Below are 25,098 nucleotides of genomic sequence, written 5' to 3'. Positions count from 1 at the left end.
TGGTTTTTTTTTTTTTAATTTGTGATTGATTGAGGTTTTTTTTCGATTGCATGTTCTAATTACGTAGGAAAGTCATCGTCTTTAATCCTTGTATGAAGTTCAATGTAGGATTCGATTCTTGCTTAGTTATTAGACAAAGGATTTCTGTTTCTCAGTGTTATTTTAGTGCGTGTTAGGATTTAGAATTTAAATTGCATGTTATTTTAATTCATCAAAAGAAAATATAAAACAATCTAGAAAACCCGAATCTGAACTGTGTTCAGTACCCTTTTTGTTTCTTATTTTCTGATTGAAATTACGCAAAATTTTGAACTAAACTGCATTCCTTGAGGAGACGATTTGGCACTTGGGCTATTTATTACATGACATAACTCCTATACTTGAGATAGCTTCCGAGCTGCTAATTTTTCGAGTGAGTTAGGCGGGTAGATTTCCTTATTCTCGGGGCCTTCGCTGGTAAACCTTTGTATGAATTGTGTGAGTATGAGATTACATCACTACCTAAGGGCTTACTGAGTAAGGTGAGTGCTCTGGTATGCTTTAGCTATGACTTTTAGGTTGCTTAATGTATCATAGCAGAGGGGTGCTACTTGTATGGGATAGTAATCACCCCTATCCTTAGGTAATCTCATGGGTAAAATGTTTTCCATATGTATGATTAGGAATAGGAAATGATTTCAGAAATTATGCTAATGATTTGCAAATGATGAATAATATGTTATATACAAACCTCATGTTGACCATATGTTGATTTAATATATTGTTTCTTCCCTTATTGAGATGTGTCTCATCCGAATGCAAATCTATCTTTTTCAAGACCTTCATGAGATTGAGCTTAGAGAGCTCGAGGTTATTACAATATTTTTGAGTTATAGAAATGAAGGGTATAATGTTGATGATATTTTGGGATGTATAAAATTTATGTTTTATGTTTTATGTTTTAAGTCTTCTGAGAAAATGGTTGGTTGTGAATACTGGAAGTTGTGAAACATGTTTTTGGAGATATGTGTATATAAGGATACAGGTTATAAAATGAATTATTTGGAATGTAGAAAGAGGTAGAAAACTCTGGTATTATATTGATTAAGTATTGTAGTTATGTTTTTCGCTGTGTATTTATTAGTGGAATATCAAGTATAGGAAGTGAATAACGTGGCACCCGGGTCCCACAAGGCAGGTTCAGGGTGCCATGAGGCACGGTCTATTCAGGTTTAACGCACTAGACCGGGTTTTAGGTTTGGGGCATTACATTGTGCATCTTTGACAATTCTAGAGCTAAAGCTAGTCTATATGCTATCAAACCAACCCTCTAGATGATCTCATAAGGACCAACATACATGGGCTCAACTTCCCATGCTTCCCAAACCTTATTACATCTTTCCAAGGTGACATATGTAGGAACACCTTATCTTTGATCTTGAACTTTGGTTCTTGGCATCAACAATTAGGTAAGCTTTATATTTACTTTGCGCAACCTTTAACCTTTGTTAATGGCAAGGACTTCGTCTATTGTCATTTGGATTATCTCTACCTCCATTAATATCTTCTATCCTACTTCATCTTAACATAGAGGTAATCTACTTTTTCATCCATACAAGGCTTCAAACGACTACATCCCTATACTAGATTAATAACTATTATTACATGCAAAATTTATAAGAGGTAGATGGACATTTCAACTATTGATGAAATCCATAACATATACTCACAACAAGTCTTTGGAAGTCTAAATGATCCACTTTGATCGCCTATCTATTTGGGCGCGACAGGGCATGCTAAACTTCAACTTTGTACCCAAAGTTGCATGCAAACTAGGCCAAAATCAAGAAGTAAAATGATGGTCTCAATCCGACATGATGTGGATAAGTATACCATGGAGTCTCACAATCTCATTTGTATACAACTTTGTTAGTTTAACGAGTGAGAAAGTCTTCTTGATAAGAAGAAAATGTGCAGACTTCATCCTTTGATCCACTATCACCAAAATAGCATCATACCCATGCTCGGTATGAGGTAATCATAGAACAAAGTTCATCATAACCTCTTCCCACTTCCAATTGAAATAGAAAGCAGTTGGAGAGTCCCTGCTGATCATTGATGCTCTTCCTTAACTTTTTGACAAACTAAACATCTAGCACAAAATTCAAAAATATCATTTTTTGTACCTAACCTCCAATAATGCTCTCATAATTGCCTATACATCTTGGTACTACCTAGATGAATCAAGTAAGGAGAACAATGAGCCTCTTCTAAGATCTCCGTTATAAACCCAAAAGTTCCCTAGTATGGATTTGATTTGGGATTGTGCCTACGAAACAAGCACGCCTCAAGGGACTAGACTCTTTTTTTCATTATATAACCACATTAAGTGTCACAGGTCAAACACTTCATATTGTTTGAATGGCTCTGTAGCACTAGTTGTAGCACACAAGCTTAACTAATCAATTGAAAGTAAATATTGATTTCACCACATGAACAAATTTGCAACTTGAATACAAAATGAAGTGGAAGCCATAGCAAATATGAAAGTAAACACAAGTCAAGTGGAAACCTACAAATTAACGTAGCTTATTAATCACGACTTCGTTGGCAAGATGTGTTTAGCAAAAGAGGCCAATAGGATAAACATGTTAATAAAAGCTACTGAATTATATAATGATAATCTTTAACACTTAACCTCCCTTAAAGAGATTTTTATGCTATTACCACTATAGCACTAGAAAACATCATATGACTAAGGATTTATACTACCCTTTTAGCTAAGGCATTATTCTACTTGTCAACACGTTCCAAATAATAGAGAGTTGTTTCGCCCTGCAATCACTCGAGTTCTCACTAACTTTATTGCCTTGGAGATTGCTGTTAAGCATAAACAAGCATTGAGGGAAATGTTTACATCTGATGCTTAGAAACGGTCAAGGTTTGGGATGGTAAAATCAGGCCCAACATATGATGCAAAGAAGATTATCTTAGGGAAAGAGTTTTGGTAAAAGGTCTCTGATATAATTAAAGTACATGAACCCTTAGTGAAAGTTCTTAAATTGGTTGATGGTGATGAAAAACCAACCATGAGTTTCATATACGAGGCAATTGATAGGGCGAAGTTTACCATTGAAAAAGATTGTCGGTTCTACAAAGAATATTGAAAAATTATTGACAACCGGTGGAGTTTTCAATTGCACCAAGATTTGCACGTTGTTGGTAAGTGTAAATAAAATACAAGTTCTTATTATTTTAACTTTTAAATTATATATAGTTGCATTAAAACACTATTATTGATTAATATGTATGTAAATTTAATTTTAGGATATTTTTTGAACCCCCAATTTCTTTATGGTGCCCCACCCTCTCCTAAAGTTGCTAGAGAAGTCATGGATGGCATTTAAAAAGTGATAATCAAGTAGATACCCGATATAGATACTCAAATTCGGGCTATTAATCAAGTAAGTATTGATTATATTGAATTATTTCAGTACTCTATAATACTTTCTAGAATATATATTAATATATTTGGTTAATTAATTATACTTCACAATCTTCCTCTTTTAGTTGTTGCTATATCAAGATAGGCAACAGACATTTGGAACCTCGTTGGCTCAAAGGGCAGTGAAACAAATAAATCCTAGTAAATATAGCTAAATAATGGATGAATGGATCTATTTTGTCATTTTTATGTTCAAATTTGACTTTTTAAAAATGCGCAATACTCACATAAAACTCTCTTTAATTACTCATGCAACTTAATAGGGGATTCATTATGACATGTGTGCTCTTGAGGTCCAAACAATAGCAATCATAGTTCTAACTTAAACCATATCAACTTCAAACTATGAGCATAATTGGAACACCTTTAGCCTCATCCATACGAAAATAAGAAATAGAATAAAGTACATGAGACTACAAAATCTTGTTTTCATGCATTATAACATGAGGTTAAAGTTAAGACATGCAATGAGAATAAGCTAATAGGAAATTGAAGATAGTTTCAACCCTATCAATTTTGACTATATTTTCGAAGAAGATGAACCTTTGAGTCCATGGTTAGAGGAGAGAGAGGCGACATTACTTAACGGTCAAGACAACTCAAATTGGTTAGATGAAGATTGGTGGTATTGTAAAAGGAGGTGATTAATCACCAATAAACATGCACGATTTAAGTTCAAGCCCTAAATGTACAAAAAGTGATGACAATCTTGGTTTGAGCCCACCTTGATGACAATGGTGGTAGTGGTGTTGGTGTTGAGGCTGGGGTTGGGGCTGGTGGTGGCGGCAACGATGTAGAATATGATTATGGGTATGACATAGGGACATTATTTGTAGGGGATACATATCCTCCAAGTCGTTATGGACTACATGATATACCCGAAAAATATGAATTGGGCTGTAGAGAGTTGGAAAATAGTAATTAATGAAATAATAAAGGAAAGGAAGGAGTTGGTTTGGCACAAGTCCAAACTGTCGACGGTTTAAAGCTATCTTAGAAAACCGTCAACGATTACAACTACAGGGAGTATTTTAAATGCCAAACCGTCGACGGTTTTGTCAAGCCCAAGAAAACTGTTGATGGTTTTGAGTTATTGCGGCCAGTTAAAGGTAAAACAGTAGAAATGGTTTGGTTAAAAGGCCAAATCGTAGACAAAACCGTCAACGGTTTTCCCTGCACCAGCAACCTTATATAAAGGGATTTAAGTCATTTTTAATTGTTAAAATTAAACTCTCTCCTTTCTCTCTCTTAGGGTTGTGGCCTCCATAGTCTCTCTCTTCGATTTTCGCCCAGATTCAGCCCGAATGGAAGGATTAATGTGATTTCAGGATCCCTGCTACGATTCTCCGTTGTTTAGCTAGAGTGATTTTACTGTTCAAGCTTCCCAGGCACCACTCCAAACCTGGGGTAAGGAAGTTTTTTTTAGGCTTAATTAATTATTGAAAGAATATGGGCTTAAGAGTATTAAAAAGTAAATATTATGGGGTTGAACTGATTGAGTTAGGGTATATGGATACAGGTTTGTGCAAGCGCTGCAGGCATAGTTTTGGGTTCCCTATAGGCTTAGCTATAGGAAATAGGTAAGGGGAATAAGTTACGTCAGTTAATTTAGAAAATTGAACTGATTAAAGTATAGCATGTGATTACAGGATTATAGTGTATGAAAGTTATGGGTATGAAAATTATAGTTTTACGTATATGTATATATTTTGGGAAAAGCCTAGTATTTGGGATTCCGATAAACCCCAAAGATGAGTATATTATTATTTTACAGTAGAGAATTATAGTTTGTCCCATACAGTAGGGAAAATGCAGTTTTTCTCATACAAATTATTATGTTATGAATACCGCTCAAATTGTGTGGCATGAGAAATGATAGTTTTAAATATAGAGTTTATATACACTACTATACATAACCATGATATACGGTTTTATACAGATTCATAGTATTATAGATTTTACAAAACCATGATATTACAAATTTATACAGAATCATGATCTACGGTTTTATAATGATTCATAGTATTATAGATTTTACAGAACCATAGTATTATAGATTTTACAGAACCATGATATTACAGATTTATAATGAACCATGATCTACAGTTTTATACAAATTCATAATATTACAGTTTATATAGAATCATGACATTATAATTGAAACATAATCATGGTATTACAGTTTATGTAGAATCATGGTAACATAGTAATATTTATAAATAGTATTATATAGTATTAGAACCCTGATGGACTAGAGATTTACAGAGAACGCGGTACCGTTGCTATACAGTTATACTAGTGCAGCCACACTTTACGCCAATCTGTATAATTCTAGCCCACTGCAATCACTCCGACCCAATCGTACCTCTATCCCGTCTAACTAGCTATCTCAACCCAGCATGCTAGGGAGACTGCAATCTCTTTCGCACGTTTCTACGGAATCCACATACTATCTAAGTTATGTGGTTGCACGTGACTGAAAGAGCAACAGCACCGTACTCTGCTGTCTGTATCTATCTGTAATATCCACAGGGATCTAATACTTTGTAATACTATATATACAAATCTTGCTGCTTTTAACATGATTTCAAAAAACCATAACACTATAATTCTGTACTATAAATACTGTAATATCTGAATAACATAATTGTAGCATCTTGATGCTATAAGTGTATATCTGACTATATAATCTATCTGTATAAACTATCTGTAATATCTGTGTATAATATCTGTAATATCTGTTTGTACTAACTATAATATTTACATGTAATATCTATGTATAGTATCTGAAATATCTGTCTGAGTGTTATGGTTTAGAATTATGTTATTCTGAATAATACAGTAAATCATGATTTCTGTTAATAAACTTTATATCTAGATATCTGTAAAATTTTGCAATCAACATATTAAACTATAATAAACTCAGGCCACATGACTGTATAATTAAAATCTCATGCTTCATTTCTATAATTCTACCGTAAAAATAGTATTCATGATATTCTGGAAAAATAATCTGATCTACATGCTTGTAAATACACATTCAAAATCCTCTGATATACATATTAGAAATCTATAGCATAGCATATTTCCCTTACCTAGATTCTGAAAAACCCCTATTGAATTCTGGCCCTATGCCCGCAGGGTTACCTGCTCAACATCTTGAAAACAACATCTCCCAGAACAAAATATCAGTTTTTCTTTGCATACAACACTTATTATAACTATAAGGAAAGCTAATACTGAATAAATTGTCTTACCCTGAAATTGGGATGAATTTCAAACCAACTCCACCAATGATTAACTCCGGCAGACGTGTAAAGAACTTCACCAGGAGCGTCGTGGTGGCCTCAGATCTTCAATTTGGCAAGAAACGGAGCCAAGATCGAATAGAGAAGGGGAGGGAAGCACTTTAGAAAGAGAGAGAGAGAGAGGGTGATATTGCGCTGAAAATTTTTGTCAAAATCTGATTTTAGAAGTACTTATAAGCCCGGATTCATCGATGAGAAACGTCATCTCGTCAACGAGTCCTAAAGAAAGTTCATCGACAAACCTACACCCATCGTGGATGAATTTCAGACTTCCAAAAATCCCCCATCGGTATCTTCTCGTCGACGAAACGTGTCTTCGTCGAGATATCCTCATATATCCTCATCGACGAATCCCTTGTGTTCGTCGACGAGGCCCTGATTAATTTCTCAGGTTATTACATTCTATCCTCCTTATAAAATTTCGTTCTTGAAATTTACTATTTATATGATACATCATTCTCTGAGAAAAATGGTCTACTTATTTTATTACTTACGCGCACTTATGGCGAAGGAATACCGTGGTTACATTCTATATTATGGGAGATTACACATATAAAACTAAAAGACTACCTATTAACTAAATTAATACATGTACCTGCAAAAGAAACATTATCTAACTATTATACTTTACCTGTTTACCACTAAACCTCTTGGAAAAACTGCGGGTATCTCTATTTTATTTTCTCCTCGAGTTCCCAAGAAGCTTCCTTTTTAGCATGATTACTGCACAAAACTTTTACTAATTGAATTTCTTTAGTGCGTAGTGTTTGTGTCTTTCTGTCCAAGATCTATACTGGTATTTCCTCATAAGCTAATGAATCTTTAAGCTCTATTTCCACATAGCTAATTATGTGGGATGGATCTGAGATGTATTTCCTCAACATAGTAACATGAAACACGTCGTGTATTATAGATAAAACTGGCGGCAGAGCTAGCCTGTAGGCAACTGACCCTATTCTTCCTAGTATCTCAAAAGAGCCAATATACCTAGGGCTCAACTTGCTCTTATTTCCAAACCTCATAATTCCTCTCAGAGAAGCTACCCTCAGGAATACTCGATCCCTCACGTCAAACTCCAACTCTCAGCGTTGAGTGTCTACATAACTTTTCGCCGACTCTGCGTGGCACTGATTATTTCTCTAATTAGTTGGACCTTTTCATACGCCCATTGAACAATCTCTGGACCCAAAACTCACCTTTCACCTACTTCATCCTAGAAAGAGGAGAACAACATCTCCTACCATACAATGCCTCATAAGGTGCCATACCGATACTAGCCTGATAGCTGTTATTATAAGCAAATTCAACTAGTGTCATAAACTGAGTCCAGCTACCTCCAAAATCTAGCACACATGCACGGAGCATATCTTCTAATGTCTGGATCATCCTCTCAGTTTGACCATCTATCTGGGGGTGGAATGCAGTACTAAATGCCAACTGTGTACCCATAGCCCCCTAAAAACTTTTCCAGAATCGTGAAGTAAACCGAGGATCCCGGTCTAAGACTATGGATACCAGTACACCATGGATGCGAACTATCTACTGAACATATATTCTTCCAGTCTGTCCATGGAATAGCCGACTTTAATAGGGAAGAAATGGGCGGTCTTCATCAAACGATCAACAATCACCCAAATTACAGTCAATCTCTGTCGCACTGATGGTAATCCTATAACAAAATCCATGTAAATGTGATCCCACTTCTACTTTAGAATGAAAAGTGGCTGCAATTGTCCTGCTGGTCTCTGGTGCTCAGCCTTAACCTACTGGCATGTCAAACACTGCTGTACAAATTCAACTATTTCCCTCTTCATTCCACTCCACTGGAAATACTCTCTCAGATTTCGATACATTTTAGTACTGTCGTGATGGACTGTGTATAGGGATTTGTGAGCCTCCTCCTATATAGTTCTCCTAATCTCGGTATCTGCAGGAACACATAGCCTAGTACAAAATCGCAAGGCTCCGTCTTCTGATATGCTGAACTCCTCTCCCTGACCATCCCGTACTCTAACCATTACCTCTGCCAATTCTGTGTCATCACCCTAAGCGGCCTTAATCTTCTCATATAGTGTAGGTTGTACAACCAGGTTGGCAACAAATATGTGAGGACTATCTTCTACTAATTCTATGCTAAGTCTCTCAAAATCCATCAGGAACGAGTGCTGAATCTCTATAGCTGCCAGTGCTGGTCCCACTGATTTCTTGCTCGGAGCATCTGCTAACACATTTGCTTTCCTAGGGTGGTAACTAATAGTGCAGTCATAATCTTTAATAAGTTCTAGCCACCTTCTTTGCCTCATATTCAACTCTTTCTGGGTAAAGAAATATTTCAAACTCTTGTGACACGTGAATATTTTGCACTTTCCACTATAGAGATAATGTCTCAAGATTTTAAGAGCGTATACCACTGCAGCTAACTCTTGATCATGCACAGGGTAATTCTTCTCATATTATTTAAGCAGTTTAGAAGCATATGCAATGACCCTACCGTGCGGCATCAATACGCACCCAAGTCCCTCCAACGATGCATCACTCTATATCACAAACCCGCCCTCCCCTGATGGGATAGCCAGCATTAGAGTAGTAACCAACCTCTGTTTCAATTCCTGAAAGCTCGATTCATAATCACCAGTCCATTCAAATCTTACATGTTTCCTTATTAGTCGCGTCAACGAACCTGATAAACTGGAGAAACCATCCACAAAACGCCGATAATAGCCTGCTAAACCCAAAAAACTCCTAACCTCTTGAACATTTCCAGGCCTTACCCAATTTACCACTGCCTCTATCTTACTCAGATCAATAGATACGCCTACCTTAGAGATCACATGACCAAGAAAAGAAACCTGCCTCAGCCAGAATTCACATTTCTTGAACTTCGCATATAACTTTCTCTCTCTCAATGTTTGCAATACTAGCCTCAAATGATGTTCGTGCTCCTCAAAACTCCTCGAGTAGACTAGTATATCATCAATGAACACAACCACAAAGTGGTCTAAATACTAATGGAACACTCGGTTCATTAAATCAATGAATACCATTGGCGCATTAGTCAATCCTAATGGCATCACCAAGAACTCGTAATGCCCATATCTCGTTCAAAACGCTGTTTTGGAGACGTCTTCTGCCCTCACTTTCACTTAATGATAACCCGACCTGGGAAGAGGATATTTATTCTTAATTGTCAGTTTATTTATCTCTTTGTAATCTATACACATCCTCATGGTCCCATCCTTCTTTTTCACAATTAAAACCGGTGCTTCCCAGGGTGACACGCTGGGTTTGATAAATCCCTTATCCAGAAATTTCTGCAATTGATCTTTCAATTCTTTGAACTCAGTTGGGGCCATTCGGTAAGGTACTTTAGACACTGGTGCTGACCCCGGTAGGAGATCCACAGTAAACTCAACTTCACGGTCTAGTGGAAAATTAGGTAATTCTTCTAGAAATAAGTCTGAAAATTCTCTAACCACAGGGATGTCAGCTTGTGTCAGTTCTTCTTTTGGAAACTCCTTTATGTAGGCGAAAAATCCCTGGAAGCCTTCTTGATTCAATTTCCTCACCTGAATAGCTGAAGTAAGTTGTGGTGAAGAACGAACCCATGAACCAAGAAACATGTATTCTTGCTCGCCTGGAGGTCTAAAAATCACTTCTTTCAAATGACAGTCAATACTAGCGTGATTAACTGCCAACCAATCCATACCCAAAATTATATCAAACCCCGCATATCTAATATCACCAAATTAGCTGATAATATTTTCTCCTGAATAGTCACTGGAAAGTCCCTAAGTACCCTCCTGCATCTCACCACTGACCCAGTCGGCGTAGCTACAACTAACTTAATATCCAACAATTGTCCCTCATACCCCGTTAATTTTGCATATACCGATGAAATAAAAGAGTGGGTGGCATCTGTATCAAATAAAACAACAAATTTATATGAAAAAGCAATAAGGATACCTGTCACTATGTCTCTAGTTGCATCGGCATCACCCGGTGTCAACGCGTACACTCTTGTCGATGCAGTATTCCTCTATTGGCCCCCATGGGGTGCTTGATAATCACCCCAATACGGTGTGGGAGCTAGTGCTTGTGTTGGAAATCACTGACACGACTAAGATCTATGCTCGAGTCTCCTGCATCTGTAGCAGACATCCTTACCCATCCTACATTCACCTGGATGTGTACGGCCACATTTAGCACAGGTAGGAATAGCTAGTCCACCCTGAGAAGCACTGCAACCCGTCATCCATCCCTGACCACCTCCATAACGATCTCCTCTCCATGGCCCTCGGCTAGAGCTCAACTAAAAATCCTGAGGTGTGGACCTCTTCTTCTAACTCTGAGCTGCAGCACTCCTTTGCATACCACTCTCAATAATAGCAGCTCTATCCACCACCTCTGCAAACGTCTGAGCTCGAAAGCCGATAACTTACTCAAACAAACTCTGCTTTAGACCTTCTTCAAACTTTCTTGCTTTTTTCTCTTCGTTTGGTGCCAAATATGGGGTGAAACGGTACAACTCAACAAATCGTGTAGCAGACTGTGTCACTGTCATCAAACCCTGAGTCAAATACAAGAATTCTACTACCTTCATGCTCCGAACGATAGTAGGGAAATATTGCTCGAAGAATAATTCCTTGAATCTACTCCATGACACTGACACTGGATCTGGCCTCTGCTCCTCAATAAATTACGCTGATCTCCACCAGCACTTTACTTCTCCTGTCAGTTTAAAAGTCGCAAATGCCACTTTCTGTTCGTCTATACTTGTCGGTACTGCTAAAATCTCCTTAACATTCTGAACCCAATTCTCAACTACAATCGGGTCAGGTCCTCCAACAAAAGAAGGAGGCTTCATCAACGTAAACTACTCGATCGTGCAGCCATGCTCTCCTCCGCTCCTAGCCATCTCAGCCATCACCTGCTGAGTGACACTGCATAATACGACATCTGTATCTCCACCTCCCATACTAGAGGGTCCTGGTCTATCACCTCCAACATCTGTACCATTACTCCCTGGATCCATCCTAAAAATACAAAACACCATTTCAAAACCCTATCTCCAGCACAAATCTAATCTATTCATTCAACTAAAACTTCAATTTCTCTTTTATCAACTTCCTTGTTCCTAACCTAAAATCCAATCTTGCAACCCAAACACATGACTCGTCAGTAGTTTACTAAGGTTTTCCTAAAATCGTCACCCCATGAAAAACACAAAAACCACCACGAAAATCCTGTATTCAGATCACTGAACAAAATCTTGAATTCTTTTCTTATATTCTGGTATTGTTTCCACTGCATTCTAGAGTCTATAGGACCTAGCAACCTAAACTCTGATACCAAACTGTAACAACCTTCTATTTATTTAACATTTTTTTTCCTGTATATCATAAATATCATCTGTCTGAAATTCTACTGATAATACCTCAGGCTCAAAGATGCACCAAGGAAACTCTATACATCGTACATATCTAAGCAGCGGTATACATAAACTAGGAACTACTATATACAATAGTAGAAAACTATAATATTCTAGAGTATATTTACAGCACGTAATACCCAGTGACAACATCAAAAACTTGGGATCTACCCCAACTCACCGGTACCAAAAACACACCTACCTTCTCAGCAAGGGCAACACCAAAGCAACCTCTACCCGCAAGCCTGATCTGCTCGCCTAGCTGGATCTCCTAAAAAATAATAAGTCACTGGGATGAGACAACACTCAATAAGAGGAAATATGTTATCACTAGTGTGTGGTGGCTGAGTTGTACATATAATAACTGAAATAACACTGATACTGTAAAAATGAATAGGCTGGTATACTATACAAAACACATGTAATGTAGTTTAAAATATATCTGTGTATCTGAACTTGCTATCTGTGCATACTGCAAATATAATAATATAACTACTGATGTGTGATATATCTGTACATAGGAACTTCTGCTATACCTTGGGATCTATATATCATGATATATTCCCTCATGATAGGGTTGTGTGGCCCGTAGGCTAGACTTACTCTGGCTGGCCTACGAGGCAAGTCAATCTGTATCTCTAACATCCGCCAATTTGTATAAATCTGGCTCGCTGCAATCACTCCAGACCAATCATACCTCTATCTCTTCTAACGGGCTACCTCAACCTAGCATGTTGGGGAGACTGCAATCTCTCCTCGCACGGTTAGAAGAAATCCACATACTATCTAAGTTATGTGGTTGCACGTGTCTGAAATAGCAACGGTACCGTGCTTTGCTGTCTGTATCTATCTATAATATCCACAGGGATTTGATACTGTGTAATACTATATATACAAATATACTTATCTTGTTGCTTTTAACATGATTTCAAAACAACTATAATACTATAATTCTGTACTATAAATATTGAAATATCTAAATAACATAACTATAGCATCTTTATGCTATAACTGTATATCTGACTATATAATCTATCTGTATAAACTGTCTGTAATATCTGTTTGTACTATTTGTAATATTTATATGTAATATCTGTGTATAGTATCTGAAATATCTGTCTGAGTGTTATGGTTTAGAATCATGTTACTCTAAATAATACTGTAAATCATGATTTCTTTTAATAAACTGTATATCTAGATATCTGTAAAATTTCGCAATCAACATATTAAACTATAATAAACTTAGGCCACACGACTGTATAATTAAAATCTTATGCTTCGTTTCTGTCATTCTACTGTAAAAATAGTATTCATGATATTATGGAAAAATAATCTGATCTACATGCTTGTAAATACACTTTCAAAATCCTCTGATATACTTATTAGAAATCTATAGCATAACATATTTCCCTTACCTAGATTCTAAAAAACCCCTACTAAATTCAGGCCCTATACCCGTAGGGTTCCCTGCTCAACATCCTGAAAACAACATCTCCCAAAACAAAATATCAGTATTTCTTTGCATACAACACTTATTATAACTATAGGGAAAGCTAATACTGAATAAATTGTCTTATCCTGAAATTGGGATGAATTTCAAACCAACTCCACCAACGATCAGCTCCGGTATACTTGCAGAGAACTTCACTAGGAGCGTCATGGTTGCCTCAGATCTTCGATCCGGTGAGAAACCTAGCCGGGATCGAAGAGAGAAGGGGAGGGAAGCATTTTAGAGAGAGAGAGAGAGAGAGAGAGAGAGAGAGAGAGGGTGATTTTGCGCTGAAAAATTCTGTCAAAATCCAATTTTAGAAGTACTTATAGGTCTGGATTCGTTGACGAGACACGTCATCTCGTCGACGAACGAGACGAATCCTGAAGAAAGTTCGTCGACGAACCTGCACCCATCGTCGACGAATTTCAGACTTCCAAAAATCCCCTCTTGGTATCTTCTCGTTGACTTGGGAGATATGTTTTTGTATAATCCCTAGGGTATTTCATGGATTATTGGGGATGTATTTGTATATGTATAGAGGTTATATCACTCTGGTATTGTATATATAAGGTTTGGGTATTTTTATATTTTCTGCTGCCTAGATAGTAAGCATTTATGGATAGGTATATCCTTGGTACCTCACTTTGGTCCGGGTTGATTATGTGTGTATTATATTTGGTATCAGAGCAGACATATCATATTATTTTAAAACAAATATATATAGAGTGAAATTTTTGGGTCATGACATGGGTATTCCTCCAGAGTATCAATCTTTACAACCCAAGAGGAGGAGTGCTACTAGTAGTGGCCCCAATGGGAGTCATGGTGCAAAAACAAGAAGAACTCACCGACACCAAGATAGTGATTCTTCTGAAGTTTCATATGGTGTGGTTTATAGTTTTGGCGTCTTTGGTTTAGATGATTCATCATCACAATCATATGGACCTTATCCAGCATATAAACCACCTCAACATTATGATCCATATTATGCGTCTCATCTTTATCCTAGTGGGTCACGATCTAGTGAATCTTCTTCTACACACTACCTAGAGGTAGCTCCAACCCCAACTTATGGATATTATTCAAGATATGGTCAAGAAGGAGATTATGTATCTCCTATATCAATTGGATTTTCACAAGTAGATTTTCAGGAGCAACAACGAAATAACATAAACATAGGTATATTCAACTATGTATTTCCACAAGAGTGGGGGGATAATTCCCAATCCCAATCTCAGGATAGAGATGTATATTATGAAAACTCTCTACGTCATTCTTTTTTGTGATAACATGAGACATGTTATAAATTTGTAATATTGTATTCATATATTCAACTATTGATACCAATTATTTTTCAAATTTATGTGTGTGTATATTGAGTATTGACTCATTTCTAGCAATTTTATGTCTTTAATTAAATAATTCTTCATTTTAATTTCATTTTTACATTTTTTTACCCATTAAAGTAATGCAACTATAATATATATATATATATATATATATATCATACTAAAATTAATATAAAATCATATTACCTATTAAAAAGCATTTGTATGTTGAATAAAAGTAGTCAAAATTCATTTAAAATTATGTATTAATGGATTTCATGCTTATTTTCAATTTTGGCATGGTTGTGCATGCGTAAAAAAAATTTACGACCATTAGGCTCTCTTCCTGTTACGTAACACCTGCATCTTCCGTGTCTTGCGACACTTGAGACCGTTACGTGAGGTTACCGGCGACCACGATTTAATAGTAATCAAATAAAAAATTCAAAATTTTACAAATTGTCTAAAATTGTTGATCGCTTATGGGACCAATCCACCGTTATTGGGTGGTGTCAAAAAACTTTTTGTGCATCTGCAAAAAAAGCAGAAAAAATAAGGATCGATTGACCGCCATTAAATAACCAATCCATCCTCCTACATAAATTTATTTTTCTCTTTATTTTAATTCAATTCTTGAATTGTTCAAATAAACTATAAAATATTTAGTTGTAACGTAACATTCAACTCCAACAATACCATTGGAATTCTTTTATCCTCCATTTTGTACTCTTGCCTCCTAAAATTTTGCTCGAGTCAGTGTGGAGAGCTCTCCTATCCACTGTCCTTGATGATAATTAAATAAAGTTCTCAGGCCCACGCTACCGTTAAACGTATTACGTTTGTGGTGGGTGTATAACAGAAGCGAAGAAGGACCTTACCCCCGTTTCACTCTCTGCTGCAAATGTGTTCGCTCTTCTCCAATTTCTCTTCCTCTCCAGTCTCACTCTGTGTCCTGTCTTCATCTTCTTCAACTACCGAAGGTTCTCTCTCTACCTCTCTGTAGCTACTGTTGGTGTATCCGAAATCATTGCCATTCTTACGTCTTTCGGACAGGTGCGAACTCGACCTCAAAATCGGTAAAGTTGAGAGATGACTGGAGAAAACGATCCAGACCCATTCCTCCGGGAGGCACTTACCCTGCTAAGGACCATTGCAGGTTTCGTCCAGCTCCATTTTCTTCCATACTCGTCCATTCTTTCTCTCTTTCTCTTTCCGTTAAATTTGATATTTTTTCGGCTTTCTCGAATTCCTTTGATGTATATTTGAGGGTTTTACAGTTTATATTTAGGGGTCCTAATTAAGTTATTTTATTCTTTTTTCTTTTTAATTTTTTTTTTTTTGGGAGTTATTTTGAAGTCGATGCGGACTGTGCGATACGTATTACATTGCGCACGTGAAGGATGCATGTGCTTTCTTAGGAGATGGCATGTCTAAAATTGAAGTAAGTTCTTACACTTCTCAAATTAATCTTGAATTTCCTCTGAAAATTTAATTTTCAGTGTTTGAAATTGCTAATTTGGATTATTCTCATTCATGCTTGTCTCTCTTCTCCGGCTGTGTTCTTTGTGCCTATTTAGCATTTATGTGAGGGTGATTCAAGAGTTAGAAAAGTGAGAAAGACTTGTTAGGAATGATTACTCCATGCGAGGTTTAGGACCTACCAATTACAAGATATTTGGACCTGCACAATTAAGAGGTATGGTTAGTGTGGGTTTGATAATATGGGTCCCACATTATTTTAATGGGTTCAGCTATCAATATAGCATCTTGGGATTGGTGGATTTCAAATCCTACCAATAATTGTTCTTTATTTGATCAGTACTGAATTAGGGAAAAAAAGTGCTGAACTTAACGACTACTGTTTGTTTTTAGTATTGGAAGTTAAAAGAGTGTTTGGTAGTATTAGAAAACATGCTCCCAAGAATGTGATAATATGGTAAACTTGAGACCCTTTTGGTTAAAATGTCAAGGATGAAGTCTTGGGGGTTACGACTTTCCGTTATCTTGGTGGATTAATTAGTTTTCAAAGGGTCTTAGATACCATCTTTTCAGGAAAAAAAAAAAAATGTTATACATATAATAAAATAATATCATGTTGTAATATATCATATGTTATCATATATTGTATGTATATATATAATTTTAATAATTTGTATTACAATATTCTAAAATATAATTTGATAATACAAAAATATGTTTTTTTAAATATTATAATATTCTATTATTTTATTATAATATTATAGTATCATAATATTCTATGATATTGTAATCAAGTATGTTATTATATTTTAATATGATGATATTGTATTGTTATATATAACATCGTATAATATTGCTCTATATTTTCAATATTATAAAAGTTTATTATTATGAAAATCATAATAATGTGTGATAATAATATGTTATAAGCCAATAAATTATAATAAACACAATAGTCTGTTGAAATAATACAATACATTGTAATATAATTTAATGAAATGTTGATATAATATAATAATAATTGTTAAGATTTGATTAAAATGAATGATCTAACTTGAAGATAGGTCTCTCCCTCTATATATAACACAATTTTAAATACATTCTAATGACAATAATACTCTTGCCAACTCTCACTAATTAATATACTAACACACTCAATAATAATAATACTAAAAGACATATATAACATCTAACACTCCTCCTCAAGCTGGAGCATAAATGTCATAAGCTCCTAGCTTGTTACAAATGAATCTAATACGAGCACCCCCAATGCTTTGGTAAACAAATCAGCAAGCTGCATGTTCGGCTTCACATAAGCGGTTGTAACGAGCTTTTGCACTAGTTTCTCCCGAACAAAGTAGCAATCAACTTCAATGTGCTTTGCCCACTCATGAAAGACCGGGTTAGAGGCAATATGAAGAGCAACTTGATTATCACACATCAACATCATAGGCTGAGAAGGCGGAAAACCCAATTCTTCTAGCATGTTCTTCAACCAGACAAGTTCATAGATAGTGTGAGTCATAGCTTTATATTCTGATTTAGCACTTTGCTACCACAGTTTGTTTCTTACTTTTCCAAGAAACTAAATTACCACCAACCAAGATATAGTACTTGGTGGTCCATATTCGATCGGAAGGCGATCCAGCCTAATCTACATTAGTATATCCATGGATATAAGGGTAACCTGATCACGATTTAAATGACCTTTCCTAGGCGCACCTTTGAGATCTCAAGATGCATTGCTGCGTCCCAATGACTTGTCCTCAGAGAATCTAGAAATTGACTCACAACACTTGTTGCAAAAGATATATCCGGCCTAGTAATTGTGAGATAATTCAAATTTCTAACAAGCCTCTGGTATTGTCGAGGATTAGGTAGCAAATCACCCCTATCTGGCATTAACTTGCTGTTAGGATCCATGGGTATATCAACCGATTTAGATCCTAACAAGCCAGTTTCATCTAACAGATCAAGAACATACTTCCTGTGAGACACAACAGTTTCGATATGAGATCTCGATACTGCTATGCCCAAGAAGTATTTCAATGGTCCCAAATCTTTGGTCTGAAACTTGGTATGTAGAAAAAGTTTGAGACTGAATACCTTTATCATCATCACCTATAATAACAATATCATCCACATAAACAACGAGGAGAATCCTACTCGATGAAGTATGACGATAAAACACGGAATGATTCACAAAACACCATCAAAGACCAAACTCAAGTACTACAACATTGAAACGACCAAATACGTGATCTGGGAGACCGTTTTAAACCATATAAAACCTTCTTGAACCGAGACACTAAGCTTGACTCCCCTTGAGCAACAAACCCAGGTGGTTGCTCAATACAAACCTTCTCCTCAAGGTCACCATGCAAGAAGGAATTTTTTACATCCAACCGATGCAATGGCTAGTGACAAGTACTAGCCAAGGAGATGAATAGATGAATTGATGTAAGTTTGGCAACAAGAGAAAAAGTATCAGAATAATCTAGACCATACACCTAAGTGTATCTCTTAGCAACTAGACGAGCCCTTAGATGAGCCATAGAACCATCAGGGTTGACTTTCACAATGTAAACCTAGCGACAACCAACCATAGACTTGTCAGGAGGAAGAGGTAACAAGTCCCAAGTACCATTGTCATGTAAAACATTCATCTCGTCAACCATAACATCCCTCCACCCTGAATGGGCTAAGGCTTACGAAACAGATTTAGGAAGGGTAGTAGATGACAGAGTAGTGACAAAACAATAATAGGAGGGTGATAAGGAGTCATAAGAAACATAGTTGGAAATGGGGTGTTGAGTACATGTGCATTTACCTTTCCAAACAGCAATAGGAGGATCAACATCATGGGAAGTATGATCATCGGATGAAGAAACCAAAGGCCTGGTAGAAGAAGCTAGAGGTGACTCTCTTCCTTGGAGCTGCCGTCGTGAATACACCTACAAATTAGGATGAGAATGTGAAAAGCCCAATTCTTCCAACATGTTCTTCAACTAAACAAGTTTAGAAGTAGTGTAAGTCATAGCTCTATATTCTGATTTAGAACTTGACCTCGCCACCACAATTTGTTTCTTACTCTTCCAAGAAGCCTAATTACCTGCAATCAAGATACAGTACCTGGTTGTGAATGTCCGGTTGGAAGGCGATCTAGCCCAATCTGCATCTGTGTATCCATGAATATAAGTGTGACCTTGATCACGATATAAAAGACCTTTCCCAGGTGCACCTTTGAGATATCTCAAGATGCGAATGACTGTGTCCCAATGGCTTGTCCTTGGAGAATCTAGAAATTGACTCACAACATTTGTTGCAAAAAATATATCTGATCGAGTGACTGTGAGCTAATTCAATTTTCCAACAAGTCTTTGGTATTGTCCAAGATTAGGCAGCAAATCACCCATATTCAACATTAACTTGCTGTTAGGATCCATGGGTGTGTTAGTCGGTTTGGATCCAAAGGATCTGTTAACAGATCAAGAACATACTTCCTCTATAACAAAACAGTTCCCGCATGAGATTTGGATAATTCTATACCCAAGAAATATTTCAGCAGTCCCAAATCTTTAGTTTGAAACATAGTCTTTAGAAAAAGCTTGAGACTTTGAATACCTTTATCATCATCACCTATAATAACAATATCATTCACAAATACAACAAGAAGGACTTGATGAAGTATGAAGATGAAACACAGAATGATCCACTGCACACGTTGAAGACCAAACTCAAGTACTGCAACACTGATACAACCAAGCCATGGTTTGGGAGACTGTTTTAAATTGTGCCTTCTTGAGCAGACACAATAAACCTGACTCCGCTTGAGCAACAACCCAGGTGGTTGCTCCATATAGACCTCCTCCTTAAGGTCACCATGCAAGAAGGCATTCTTCACATTTAATTGATGCAAAGGTCACTGACAAGTAGTAGCCAAGGAGATGAACAGATGTAAGTTTGGCAACTGGAGAAAAGGTGCTGGAATAATCCAAACCATACAATTGAGTATACCCCTTAGCAGCAAGACGGACCTTTAGACGAGCCACAGAATCATCAAGGTTGACTTTCACAATATATACCCGGCGACAACCAACCGCAGACTTGTTAGGAGGAAGAGATACCAAGTCCTAAGTGCCATTGTCCTGTAAAGCATTCATCTGTTTAACCATAGCATTCCTCCACCTAGAGTGGGCTATAAGGCCTTGGAAACAGATTTAGGAAGGATAGTAAATGATAGAGCAGTAACAAAACAATAATAGGAGGGTGATAAGAAGTCATAACACACATAGTTAAAACAATAATAGGAGGGTGATATGAAGTCATAACAAACATTGTTGAAATGGGATGTTGGCTACATGTATATTTACCTTTCGAACAACAATGGGAGGATCAACATCATGAGAAATATGATTATCAGACGAGGAAACCAAAGGCGTGGTAGCAGAAGCTAAAGGGGACTCTCTTCCTTGGAGTCACCATCGTGAATACACCTGCTAATTAGGATGATCTAGATGATGAGAAGAACTTGAACTACTTGGAGACTTAGGTGGTCGGTTGGCCAAGGAAAAAAAAGTAGAATCTAGAAGATTAGGTAGAGGAAGAGACTCATTGAGCTTAGAAGCACTCAGGGACTGGGTGTAGTAAGGTGTAGACTCAAAAAAGGTAACATTTACAGAAGCAAAGAAGCAATGCAACACAAGACTATAACAACAATATCCCTTTTGAATATATGAGTAGCCCAAAAAGACACTTTATAGCACGAGGATCCAACTTATCCACCCTAGGAGTTGTTGATGAACAAAGGAGACACACTTGATTATGTGAGGTGGGAGAGGGAATAATGGTGAATTAGGAAAGAGAATGGAGTAGGGAATTTTACCACTAAGAACAGAGGATGGCATCCTGTTGATCAAATAGAAAATAGTAAGTACAACATCACTCCAAAACACTTTAGGTACATGCATTTGATAAATTAAGGAGCGAGTGATTTCAAGGATATGCCTTATTTTCCTCTTTACAATCCCATTTTGTTGAGTGTGGGCACAGGATGATTGATGGATAATACCAAAATGAGTAATAAGTAGAAAATTGTGAACTGAAATACTCTTTAGCATTATCACTTCGAAGTATTCGAACTGGAAAACCAAATTGAGTTTTATTTTATAGCAAAAGGCACAAAATATATGAAATAAATTAGAATGATCTTTTGTTAAATATAGTTGAGTCATTCTTGAATAATCATCCACAAAGGTTACAAAGTACAGGAAACCCAACTTGGACACAACTCTACTAGGACCCCAAACATTAGAATGGACTAACATGAAAGGGCTTGCAACCCATTTATTGACTCGAGAAGTGAAAGGGACACGATGGTGCTTTCCCAAATGACAAGACTCACAATCAAGACTAGACATAAAATTCAAATAAGGAACAAGATGTTTCAACTTGTCCAGTGAAGGATGAACAAGACGACAATGAATTTGGAGAGGTGTGGTAGCAGCAGGGTGGGCAGTAGAAGGAGATAGTAGCTCAAAGTGATGAAGTCCACTAGTTTCACGCCTTTTTCTAATTGTCTTTCTCGTCTTCAAATCCTGAATAACCACAAAATCAAGAAAGAATGTTACTGAACAATTCATGGATTTAGTAATCTTGCTAATGGACATAAGATTAAAAGGAAACTTGGGAAGATACAAAATCGAAGGAAGAGAAGTAGAAGAAGTGAGATTTGCAGTCACAATTCCCTTGACTGCAATGGTGGATCTATCAGCAAGAGTAACACAAGGTAAATTTGCAAGATATTGAAGAGTAGAGAAGAAATTAGGTATACCTATGACATGATTAGTGGCAGCGGAGTCTATGACCCAAGGACTAGGACGAGAAGTACTGAATGACAGTCATACTATGGAATTACCTGTTTGGGCAAGAGATGCAATGGGAACAGAAGCTTGTTGTGACGCTTGATATTGCTGGAACTTGGAATACTCTCCCTCTGACATGAATATAGTTCGTTGCCTCCCACTCAGTCCCAAAGGTTTGGAGTCGGTGGTGGTTGAATTGGCAACATGTGAAGGTCTACTGTGGAGATCCCAACACTACTCAATAGTATGATTACTCTGTCTACAATGAGTACACTTGTGAGGAGTGCCTCTACGTTGTCCATCTCTACTAGCACGACCACTCAAACCTCCTTGATAACATTTGTGGTTATTTGGTAGAGAACTAGAATCACCTAGTGTAGCAAAGGCTGTCCTCTTAGAGCTAGATGAAAGCAGGATAATGTGTGCTAAAGAAAGCACAAAGGACTTGAGAATAAACATTGCTAAATGATGGCAACTCGGAACTACGAAGTATTTGGGACCGGACAACCTCAAACTCGGGTCTTAAGCCCATTAGAACTCGAAGGACTGTTATCTGCTCCCTCTGCTTTTTCATCTCACGAACGTCAGAAGTTATAGGTTGCACGACGTTAAGCTCCTCATGAATACACCTCATCTCTTCAAAATAATTTGCAATGCTCTTATCTCCTTGTTGTAACCGAAATTACTCTTGGGATAAATCATACATACATGTGATGTTGCTAGAGTATAGAAGCTTGGCATAATCCCAAATCTCCTTGCACATATATAGAAGCATACACATTCAACAATCTGTGGCTCCATCGAATTCCATGAAAGGGAAACAATTAAGGCATCTTCTTGAGTCCACACTTCTTTTCTCTTCTCATTAGAAGGATCATATTGGACCATGTGGTTGGATTTTCCTAATCTTGCTAGATAAACCCTAACAACTTTAGACCATTGAACATAATTCTTTCCATCCAACTTTTGAGTTATTGTCTGTGGCAGCAATGTAGGAAACATATTTTTGGGATTTATAGACTCCATTGTGAAACATATTTTTGGGATTTGTAGACTCCTTACCAACACTCACAAATTGGCAGCCACACCAATGTCAAACAAGAAGAACAATCAAAACTAATCTGCACAATCACAAACTATGTGAAGCACTGACACAACCATGGATGAGGTGAACAACTCACCTACTGATATAGCACTGCCACAGCCTCACAACTTAACTTATGAACATTGCCATTGCTCCAAGAAACTCAAAAAGAAGCTTTTACAAACATCGAACAGAAATTAACAGATTACCACAAGTGCATGGTCGAAAAAGGTTGGATTTTTGAGCAAAAAACATGCCCATCAGCTTGATTATATTGTCTAGAGAAGGAATCAGAACATGGCAGAGGAAAAAAGAAAAAGGTAGTTGGAAACTCTCTCATGCGCCAGCGTGTGGGGTCGGCACTGTCAGCAGTTGGCCGGCGCATGGCAGCGCATGGGGCTGTCTTTGGCGTTGGGGTTTTGTTTGGGGGGGAGAGGGGTAGGCTTTGGAGGGTTTTGTTTTTGGCTATATGGTTGGTTTTTGTGAAATAATGAAGGGTGGATGTGGATCGGAGAAGGGCAGCAACGGGAATGTGTTTTCCAGCGATGGCTGGGTATGATAGGGTTTAGGTTGGATCACGCTCTGATACCATGTTGAGATTTTGATGAATGACCTAACTTGAAGATAGTTGTCTCCCTCTGTATATAATACAAATCAAATATATTCCAATGACAATAATACTCTTTATAACTCTCATTAATTAACATACAAACACACTTAATGATAATACTAAAAGACATAAATAACATCTAACACATATGAAGCCTTAACAATAAGGAAGCCATGTCTGAAGCTTAATAGATTGATTAGTTTGTGTTATAGCAAACATCCAAGATTCCAAGTCATGCATGGGCTGTTCTTGTAATGCATCATGTCCTATAAACCACTGGTAGGACTTTGATTGTAGTATTTATGAGGAAGTCTTATTTGAAGCTCAGTAAATAGTTTTAGTATGCTAGTTTATGTTACAACCAATATCTGAGATGCTTGTTCTTGTGTTGTGTGTCATGTATTCTTTTCTAATTTCCCTAACTATGTTCTAATTTGTTTTCCTTCTTTATATCAGGACTTGGAACCTGCTGTCCATGGTAGAGGGAGGAATATAAATTCCTTTGACGAAACATACTTAGGGGTACATAAGGAGTTGTTATATGCTCGTAGGACTAAGCCTATAGAAGGTATGTCATTCTAAAATATAAATTTAACAATCACCTATTTGTCTTTTACCCTTGCCAACAAACCTAAAGCCTTTAGGCCTCCACAGGAGTCTGCTGTTTGGGAGTGGGGGGAGGGGGTTCTAGTTACCTTTTGCAATTGGACTTTTTTTTTAATGCTCATTGTCTGGGGCTCTTTCAAGTGCATTGATTTTATGAGTTAACTTTCTGTAGGATTTTTATGCTTCAAGAGATTTGTCACATTTTGTTGGAGTAATTTGATAATGTTTGTTCATTTGTACTTGTTGGACCACTTTTGCACCGAAAGGGATTGTGAATCTTGTTACCCAATTGGCCAATGGACACCCCGTTGGGGTGCTAAATTAGGAGATAATGTTGCCTAGAAGCCAATGCAAATTCATTTCTTATACTTTTACTATTTTTTTTCCCTTTGGTTAGATAAATCCAAAATTAAGT

At 37.0% G+C, this 25,098-nt stretch overlaps 1 protein-coding gene across 1 annotated transcript in view; it reads left to right on the top strand.

Moving 5' to 3' along the window:
• The first annotated feature begins 15,722 nt into the window (after positions 1-15,722).
• Positions 15,723-25,098, top strand: part of LOC131151751 (7-hydroxymethyl chlorophyll a reductase, chloroplastic) — a 97,418-nt gene continuing 88,042 nt past the window's right edge. The window contains exons 1-4 of the mRNA XM_058103153.1: positions 15,723-16,020; positions 16,094-16,196; positions 16,397-16,481; positions 24,534-24,645. Of these exons, the coding sequence (XP_057959136.1) occupies positions 15,942-16,020; positions 16,094-16,196; positions 16,397-16,481; positions 24,534-24,645 (379 nt within the window). The 5' untranslated portion in view covers positions 15,723-15,941. The remainder of the gene's footprint in view (positions 16,021-16,093; positions 16,197-16,396; positions 16,482-24,533; positions 24,646-25,098) is intronic.

Source organism: Malania oleifera, chromosome 3 (assembly GCF_029873635.1).
Source record: "Malania oleifera isolate guangnan ecotype guangnan chromosome 3, ASM2987363v1, whole genome shotgun sequence".
In the NCBI taxonomy this organism is placed as follows: Eukaryota; Viridiplantae; Streptophyta; class Magnoliopsida; order Santalales; family Ximeniaceae; genus Malania; species Malania oleifera.
The sequence above is the reverse complement of the archived record's forward strand: the minus strand, read 5'-3'. Positions and strand labels throughout refer to the sequence as shown.